Below are 10,017 nucleotides of genomic sequence, written 5' to 3' on the forward strand. Positions count from 1 at the left end.
CAGGGAATGCTATTAATGGTTTGTCGATATTAGTACTCCATGGGTTCAGGCTGGAAGAGTGAGAGCCTACAACCTTTTCTGAATTAAAAGAAAAGCAATTTCTTGGTAAGGCGGCTCATGCCTGTAATCCCAGCACACTGGGAGGTGGAGGCTGGCGGATCACTTGAGTTCGAGGCCAACCTGGTCAATGTGACAAAACTCTGTCTCTACTAACAAAACAAGAAAAAAACTCAGCCAGACATGGTGGTACCTGCCTGTAGTCCCAGCTACTTGGGAGGCTGAGGCATGCGAATTGTTTGAATCCAGGAAACGGAGGTTGCAGTGAGCTAGGATTGTGCCACTGTACTCCAGCCTGGGTAACATAGGAAGACTGTCTCAAAAAAAAAAAAAAAAGCATATAATTTTGTATTTACTTTTCTACAATCTAAAATATGCAAATTCACGATTACATTCTAATATTTTTCTGATTATACAGAAATGCACGATTGTCACCAGACATCCGAAAGGCATCAAATGTCTAACATGGAATATAAAATTTGTCTATAGCCTTAGTGCTCTGCAAAATGCAGGGCTCACAATTCTGAGTATGCCACTCAAGTTTCTTTCCTATGACTTCTTCAAGTTCTGTCATTTATTAACACAGTGCATCCAAAATTGTCACTGCTGGTCATCTGGAAGAATCTGAGAAGTAACAGGTCCTTGTTCTCATTCCCAGAGATGCATCCTCTGCTGAATAGGGTCAAGGTGCTCCCAGCTCAGCCTCATCTGATCCACTGACAGGCTCAGTTATCTCCCGCCCAGGGATGGGCTTCTCTATCCAGGGCTGAATCCCCAGAACCAGGCAGTGTGGCTGGGACAAGCCAGCCCTCAGCAGGGAAGACATAAGCTGCCTGGGTGGACATGGAATACAAGGTCTGCACCTGGGCACACAGAGGCCCCCGGAGCTGAGTGAGCAGTGTGAGCTGCTCCCAGGTCAGTGGAGAACGGATCTGCTGTGCCCACACCTGGGCTAGGTCTTGATAAATAGCCTCCGACATAGCTCGCACAGAGGTCACCAAGCTTTTTCGAAGTGACGGTGTTTGGACTCCTAGGACCCGAGACGTGTGCCGCTGGCTGCGCCCAGTGCGGGCCCTGGAATGTCCCCCATGGTGGCCATCACAGGTCTCCTGGATTTCACTGTTGTGCACAGCAGTGGAGGATCTTGATTTTTTTTTCAGCGTCAAGCTGCACTCTTCTTCTGGACAGTTCCCTGCAAAGAAAGCATGTGAGAGACTCGCCAGAACAGTCCCCACAGACCCTCATTTCCAGAACCCCCTGTGCACCCAGGTGAACCCCACTTGTCTCTCCCACTCCTTCCTGACCATCTCAGCACTGGAATGAAGTGAGGTTGAACCCCTTGTGAGTCCCCAAATATTCTCAGAGTGCTAAGATCTCAAAAATTTACTTGTCGGCAAGTAACTCCCTTTCTGCTCAAGCCTCGTATAAAAGTTTCCTGATTATTTACCTTTTGAGGCAAACCAAAAACAAAAAAACCCACCACTACCACCACCAACAAAAAACACCAAGATTCTACCTGCTCTGTCTTGGCAGCTGTCCTTGGAACTGATTTTTCTTTTCCTGCAGTTTTCCCGGTATGAGCTGGACTCTGGTTCTGTGAATACAATGAGAGTTTGAGAAAGTGCCTCCAACTGAACACCCTGAAATTCCTAGTCCATCCTGGACACACAGGAGCTCAGGTTCCCACCAAACCCCAGCTCTCTTCTGTTCTCCAGTGTCCAGGATCTGCACCGCCCTGGCTGCCAAGGAGCTCCCGGTTTTCTGACCAGGGGAGCCAGAGTTGCTGGCTGGTCCCTTCTTGCCTGGAAAGAGTCAAATCTTACAGGATCCAGCAGTGCTGTTCCCGGCCTTGAGCTTGGTTTCCTCAGAATTCTCCTCCTTGTTTGGGTTGGGCTCCGATCCTGCTGCAAAAGGAAGTTTAGATGACTCACCTCTCCCTAGGCAGAGTCCCATAGTCTATCTCTGATGAGTTTTTGCAGATCAGTCCTTCATGTGAAGTTCTGCCAGCATCACGAGTGAACACATTTCTCAAAGTCCCCTGAGGGCACCAAGCCATTTCCCATCCCCAAATCTCAAAATAAAACCCTACTAAAGACACATGGCTCAGTATCCCTGATTCCAACTCTCCTTCCAGCCTCCATGGGAGCAGCCCAAGGCCTTACCTTGCCTTTGTATGTGCTTCTCACTGGAATGGGAGGAGGCCGTCTTGCCTTTTCCTTTGAATGGTTTCTTCTCATCTGGGCCCCTTTCTGTAAAGATCTGTGGGGAAGGGGGCTGGTCAGTGGGGTGCTGGATGGAGGAGCAGTGGAGACCGGGGTCTTCATTTCCCTTTCCCATGTTGACGCTCAAGTGAAACGAGGCCGCTCTTTCACCTCCAAAGGCGGACTGCGGGTTATTCCGCTGGACCTGCCTTTATACGTCCCTCGGCTGGGCGTGGCTGACTCTTATTGGCTGAACAGGTTTCTCCTTCCTGCTGCTTCTTAGAGCCTCAACAGGAAGTTTCTTGCTGTAATTCTACTGGGGGCCTAGACACAGTTAAGGAGAGACTTTTTCAGGATCCTGTCATAGTGACAAGAAAACAAAGAACCGGGAGCACAGAGATCAGAAGAAGATCGGGGAATCATTTCTTCTGATTTCTGTCTCAGTCATATTTTGCACAGAAAGAGAATTTATTATACATAGTGTTAACATTGTATACATAGATATTATACTTTCTTAAATGCTTGGAAACAACAAATGTCAAATTATAGTTGATTGTATTAGATCCACACATATATGATGAAATAAAAATGCAAAGAAAAAATAAATACCAAATGAAATGGCCCATCCTACCTTAAAAATGGGGAAGATAATTAGATCAAATGCAATAAAATTGAATTGATTAGATTAGAGCCAGTGCTAACCTAATCAGCCCTTAATTCCTGAGGTAGCAAAAAGTCTAGGTGGAAAAACATTACCCCTTTCTCACCCTGCCTCAGTCATCCTGGGAGCACCACTCTGTTCTGTGGAATTTATTCATCCTCCCTAGTAAAAATGGACTTGATTCCAAACAGGTAACCCAACTGATCACAAGGAAAACAGCCTAGATTCTGAACATTCAGCTCCTGTCTTCACACAGCAGACACCACCCGAATCCCATCAAAGCCCACATTGTTTCTCAACATCCACCATCAAGACATATTCCAGGGCAGCCTCTCAAAATTGCCTCAGTGAGACAGAACAAGGTGTGGTGGAGCTCTAGGTTCAGAACAGCGGCCTCATCCCTTCCTACTGCAGCAGAGTCTGTCTCTGCTGGTCAGAGCCCTCAGACTACAGAAGGGTTAGTTCATGTCCCAGCAAGTGTTTCCTGGCTGAAACACTTGCTGGGACATGCTCCTGGTTCTTTGTTTTCTTGTCACTATGACAGGATCCTGAAAAAGTCTCTCCTTAACTGTGTCTAGGCCCCCAGTAGAACTACAGCAAGAAACTTCTTGTTGAGGCTCTAAGAAGCGGCAGGAAGGAGAAACATGTTCAGCCAACAAGAAGTTTTCCTTCTTGTCTCCCCGTCTGCTGAGGAAAGCATGCAGGAATGAGACCTTCTGTGTTAGGGAGTACTCAGCCTCCAGTCCCAGATGACTTGATTGACTGATGAGCTGATTCCCTGAGGAGGAGAAAGAAGCAGGGAAGAGACTGTGTTGGGTGAGTCTGTGTTTTCCCAGCTGTGCTATCTGTGCAAGTAGTGGAACCAAAAAAGATATTAGTGGTTGACAGACACTGACTAGTGAAATTATCTGAATGTAAATGGAACTTATAATATCGTTATATTGTATAATATTATGATATATAAAATTTATTTGACATCTAAATAAATTTTGATATATTATGATATCATAATATCATATACAATTTGGTCAGGTAATTTTATAAGAAAATTGAGTTAAATTCTATAACAACATTAACATATAAACTCAATAGAAAGCTAGGAAAATTGTCTGCTCTTGTGTAAATTACTGCTTTTTGGATAACTCTGTAAAGGTGTGAAGAGGAATCTGCTACTTACTTGATAAGTAAGTACTTGATAAGACATCGACTTGCAAATCTTTGCTGTTTTTAACCAGTGCCGTCTCAAGATATGAGAATATTTTACTCTAAGAAAGTATTTTCATAGATATCATAATAGGAATTTTGTTCATTTTAGTTAATAAATTATTATAACATTTATTGGTTATTAATAATTTATGTCATTGTTAAAATATACTTCTACAGACAACACATTACACACATGTTTTGATTTGTGCTTTAATCTCAGGTAAATTTTTAAAATTTTTATTTATTAAATTCTATTTATTTTAGATAAAAGAGACCTTGTACCTGCCATATGCTGTAGTTTCTTAGAAAGAGAAATGCTCAGGCAAAACTCAGGCCTGGCCAGGCATGGTGGCTCACACCTGTAATCCCAGCACTTTGTGAGGCCAAGGCGGGTGAATCACCTTAGGTCAGGAGTTCGAGGCCAGCCTACCCAACATAAGGAAACCCCATCTGTACTAAAAATACAAAAAAAAAAAAAAAAAAAAAAAAATTGGCTGAAAGTAGTGGCTCACGCCTGTAATTCCAGCTACTCAGGAGGCAGGAGGATCACTTGAACTTGGGAGGCAGAGGTTTTGGTGAGCTGAGATCATGCCACTGTACTCCAGCTGGGTGACACAGCAAAACTTCATCTTAAAAAGATAAAAAACTCAGGCTTATTTTTATCAAAATCTGGATTTTAAATGACATTTCTAGGTGTGTCCTTTCAATAAAAATCCAAACCAAAACAAACAAAAAATGTCTAGGTAATTCCCCTGTATATTAACTGTTAAATTGGATACTTTTATTTTTAAGAGAGGGATTGTTTATATGGATGTGTTGGTGTGTCAAAAATGTACAGTTAAGATTGGACCTTTTTTTGACAGAGCCTCACTCGTCCCTCTGGATGGAGTGCAGCGGTGCAATCACAGCTCACTACAGCCTTGACCTCCCAGACTCCAGTGATCTTCCCAAGTCAGCCTCCCAAATAGCTGTGATGACAAGTGTGTGCCACTGTGCCCAACTAACTTTTAGAAAATTGTTGTAGAGATGAGGTCTCACTATCTTGCCCCAGTGAGTTCTTGTTATGTTGCCTAGGCTGGTCTCAAACTCCTGAGCTCTGGCTCCCAAGGTGATGAGGTTACATACCTGAGCCACCGTGCCCAGCCAAGATTAGACCTTCCAGTGAGTGCATATCTTACCTCAAAAAAAAAAAAAAAAAAAAAAAACTTATTAAGAGGTAAAGTCTGAGTTAAAAATGGGTTCACGTTAATGATTTTTAATTTGGTACTTCTACTGTTAAAAGAGGGATTGTTTATATGGCTGTGTTTATGTGTAAAAAGCTAGTTAAGATCGAAGCTTTATTTATTTATTTATTTATTTATTTATTTATTTATTTATTTTGAGACAGAGTCACTCTGTCACCCAGGCTGATGTGCAGTGGCACGATCACAACTCACTGTAGCCTCAAACTCCCAGAATCAAGGGATCCTGCGACGTCAACATCCCAAGTAGCTGGAACTACAGGCGTGCACCACCGCACCTGATTAATTAAAAAAAAATTTTTAATAAAATTGTGGTCTCACTATGCTGCCCAGGCTGCTCTCAAACTCCTGACCTCAAATATCTTCCTGCCTCGTCATTCCAAAGTAATGGGATTACACAGGCATAAGCCATTGTGCTCAGCCAAGATTTTACCTTCAATTTCTCTGTGTGAGAAATGAGTTGAAGTATAGATAACACAAAATTGGCGTGTTATTAGGTATTGATGAGCCTGGGTAACAGGCGTGTTGTACTGTTTCTTTTATTTTGTATATGTTTTAAATTTTCTGTGATAAAACATGTGTAAGAAAACAAAGTTGATCTACAATGTTAGCCCTTAAGATCTTAGTGACTTTGGGGGAATGAAAAGAGAGAAAGTGGTTGCCAGGGAATCAGTGAAGCTGGTTCTATTTCTAGGTTACACATGTGTGTTCACTTTGTAATAACTGATTGAATTTTATGTGATTTCTTTGTATATGTCTTTCTGCATGAATGTTATACATATATAAAAATTTATTACCTATTTGCACAAAATTTTAACTTCATATTTCAGAATAATAGCACTGTTTTGTATTGTTTTAAAGTAGGACGTGTTTACTCAGGGCATCATCAGGTGGATGTTAATATTCCAAGGTATTTACTTATGTCCTAACACTTTGGTGACCTTCTAGGTCTTCCCATGTTTACATCAATTTAGTAAGTAGGGTAGTTTTAATTTTTTAGGGTATAGGCCAAGCACGGTGGCTCATGCTTACAGTCACAGCTCTTTGGGAAGCCAAGGCAGGAGAATCATTTGAGTCCAGTATTTTGAGTTTTTTTAGGATGCAATTATTATTCAGCAAAGTCCTCTCCCCTGGGTTCAGCAATGCAAGGTCACCTAGCACATACTATGCATTTGGTATGAGTAGAACTGGACTGAATCAGGAATAAAATGTGTAGCAGAGGCCAGTTCTGCAAAGAAAATTAGGTAATGCAGGTAAGATCAGAAGACCATAACCCAGCAGCAAATCTTCCCATTCATTTCGGGAAACCATTTGCCACTAGTTCACCGGAAGAGGCTGATTTAAAGCAGCAGTTTGGGGGCTTGGTTGTTCCTGATAGTCACCCAGAGAGCTTTAAACAGCACTGTGGCCCAGGTCCCACTGCAGGGATTCTGCATTCATTTATCTATTGCCTTTTGAGTTTAGGTAACTTTAAAAGCCTCCTGTTGATTCCCATGTGCACCCAGGGGGAACAACTCCTGGTTCGGGGTGAGAAATGCATTTGCTGTGCGTGCTTTCCATGTGAGCAATGGTGATTTTCCCCGTGGCCACTCCTGAGTTTGGGATCTTAGAAAACACACTTGTCCTGTTAAAAATTAAAAAACAACTTCAAGACACACTCAGCTGTTTGGCTAAAATGCAGCAGAAGAAAATATCTTCTCAACAGATGTCTCTGGGTGGCACTTGCTTTCAGAGTAAAAGGTGGTTTCAAGCACAATATAGCACTTTTTTTCCCAAACGTTTTCAAGGTCTTTTACTATCATATCCTTATGAATTACAGGAATAAAAAAATCATAGTTATATAACTGTCAAATATGGTATTAGGAAAAAAATTGAGGGCATGTCTTCCATGCTCAGGTACCCTGATTAAAATCAGTTAAGACCCATCTGCCCAGTGTGGTGGCTTACACCTGTAATTCCAGCACTTTGAAAGGCAGAGACTGGAGGATCACTTGAGCTCAGGAGTTCAAGACCAACCTGCTCAACATAACAAAACCTCATCTCTGCCAAAAATACAAATATTAGCCGGTTGTGGTAGGGTGCCCCTGTGGTCCCAGCTACTTGGGAGGCTGAGGTGGGAGAATAGCTGGAGCCCAAAATGTCAAAGCTGCAGTGAGCCACTGCACCCCAGCCAGAATGACAGGGAAAGAGACCCTGTCTCAGAAATAAAAATAAATACAGACCCATTCTTTTAGACACCTTCCTTCTTTTGCATAAAACACGGGGCTTTTGACCTGAAATGTTTTAAGATAAACTGAAAATTCTCCCATGAGCAGGAGCAGTAGATGGGGGTTGCTCACTTCCTGCTCTTTGAGTTGAAGCTTGGCAGAGGTCTGGAGACTCAAACTGATAAATATATGAATTGCTTTCTTTTCATATGCTGTATTAAGCTATTCTTGCATTGCTATTTAGAAAACCTGAGACTGGGTAATTTATAAGAAAAGAGTCTGATTGGCTCATGGTTCTGCAAGCTGTACAGGAAGCACAACACCTGTGTCTGCTTTCAGGAAGGTCTGGGGAGCTCACAATCACGGTGAAAGAGGAGTACCCGTCTCACGTGGTAAAACAGAAACAAGAGGCCAGGACCTCAAGATCACTATATTTATTGAAAAGGTCCTAAATTGCCATAAAAACATTCTAACGTAAAATAACCCATTTCAATAAATAATGAATTAAAAAATACAACTGATATCTTTTATGGATTGGGGAAGTGCTAATGAGACAGAATGGCAATTGAAGCCAAAAGATCTGAATTCAGGTAAATAATTTTACTCATATTAGGTTTATGTTAGGGAAAACAATACTTCTGACCATATACTATTTATTGCATTGCAGTACTTCAAAAATATGTACATAATATATAATTAATTTTCTAATGGTATAAAAGTAATCACGTACAACAAATTATTACAATATGGTCTATTGATGGGAAGGGTGTTTCAAATGAAAAAACTTGGAATTTCGCATGAGGTGGTGATAGATGCCATAGAAAATCTGTGTAAAATATTTCAATCATATATGCAACTATGGATATTTCTGCTTTTCAGAAAAATAATTTTACTTTAAACATTTAATGCAGACAATTAAAATCATCAAGAAGTTACAGGAATTCACAGAATGCGTAATAAATTTGAAAGGAAATCAAGAAAATGTCCAGAAACTGGAAGCAAATAAACGTGACAATGTTGACTGTTTGATTCCCGAGCTCTGCGGGGACCCAGAAACTTCCAGGGAAGCAAGGAAGGAGCACCGTGTCCTCGCTCTCCTTGCCAGTTTCCAGAGCAGCCACAGTGGAGACTCCCCCCATGTTGCAGGATGCAGGAATCCATCCTCAGGCCATGACGCCCGGGATGCGGCTTTGCTCCTGGGTTTCGCTCTGGTGTTCTGCGTGGAAGTGAACGCGATCCACACACCTGCGTGTGTGAGACTATCACGGCAACGGCGACACCCACGGGCACGGCCTCCTTCATGGAGAGAGGGCCCAGAAAGCTCAAGACTCTCATGGAGGTTCAGTCCCACACTCCACTCCACCCTTCCGGGCTGGCTTCTCCCTGATGAAGACGCGTGCGAGGCCCAAGAGCGGCTTCCAGTCCCCGCAGAATTCCTGGAGAGGCGGAGAGAGCCAGCCCCCGAAGCCCGCTCCCCGCCCCCGTCACCCTCCGCCCACCCCCTCCCCCCTCCCCCCTCCCCCCTCCCCCCTCCGGGGCTTCTCCGGCCCCACCCATACCCAGGCCACAGAGCCCTGGGCCCTGTGGTTCCCGGCTTCCGAGGGCGGGCTGACCCAGGGCTCCTCCCGCGTTCCTGAAGGGGTGGAGCTTGTGGGCCTTTATAAGGGCCGCTGGCCGGCTGGGCCGGCCTCCTGGCTGAACCTGCGCGTCGTGCACAGGCCGACTGAGGGGCACGGGAGCCCGCCGGCCAGGGTCCCCAGGCGGCGTGGGGACCCTAAGCCGTCCGGGGGATAAAGCGGGGGTCGGGTGGTGGAAACGCATGAGAGCTTTCCCAGGGCTGCTCCCGGAGCCCAGGCGGCTGTCCGCACACCCGCGCATGCGCGGTAGACAGCCCCGTCCTGGAACCTGGGCCGGCTCTGGGATCCCCGGGATGCTCGGTTCTCCTCGGTGTGGAGTCTCTCGCCGCCGCCGCCGCCGCGCCCTGGCCCCAGCCCCACCACGGACTCCCCTGGGACGTGGGAGGCGCAAGCACACCCTGGTCCTGCGGCTCAGCTCCGGCGGGCCCAGGCTGTCCCACCGAGCAAGGGCCCGGCAGGCCGTGGCGCTGCGGGTCCTGGTCCCCCCCGGCATTGGCTCGGGCGCGGAGGCCACCCCCGGGGAGTCTGAGGGTGGGAGAGCGCCCCTTCCGGAGGAGCCAGGGCAGCGTAGGCAAAATCCCGATCCCCGCGTGCCGGGGCAGGTTGGGAGATCCCTGCTGCCTGCGCAGCCTGGCTGGGCTGTAGCGGGGCGACGGCCCCTGCTCCCTGGCTCACGAAAGCCCCGCGTGGGAGAGTCCAGGGCGCGCAGGGCACGTGGGGTGCGGGAAGCCCCGTTCCCCACGCCCCGGTGTGGGCGAAGGCCACCGGCGAGGGGGCGGGGAGACACCCGCCGGGGGCCGCGTCGCA

General features: G+C 45.7%; 1 protein-coding gene across 1 annotated transcript; it reads right to left on the reverse strand.

Annotated features, from left to right (window-relative positions):
- Positions 1 to 739: 739 nt before the first annotated feature.
- LOC140712342 (protein FRG2-like-2) lies at positions 740 to 2,394 on the reverse strand. The gene is given in 5 exon segments (XM_073018664.1): positions 740 to 803; positions 805 to 1,249; positions 1,574 to 1,651; positions 1,881 to 1,961; positions 2,220 to 2,394. Coding segments are annotated over 5 exon segments (843 nt in total).
- Positions 2,395 to 10,017: the final 7,623 nt, after the last annotated feature.

This window comes from Chlorocebus sabaeus, chromosome 8, assembly GCF_047675955.1.
Source record: "Chlorocebus sabaeus isolate Y175 chromosome 8, mChlSab1.0.hap1, whole genome shotgun sequence".
In the NCBI taxonomy this organism is placed as follows: Eukaryota; Metazoa; Chordata; class Mammalia; order Primates; family Cercopithecidae; genus Chlorocebus; species Chlorocebus sabaeus.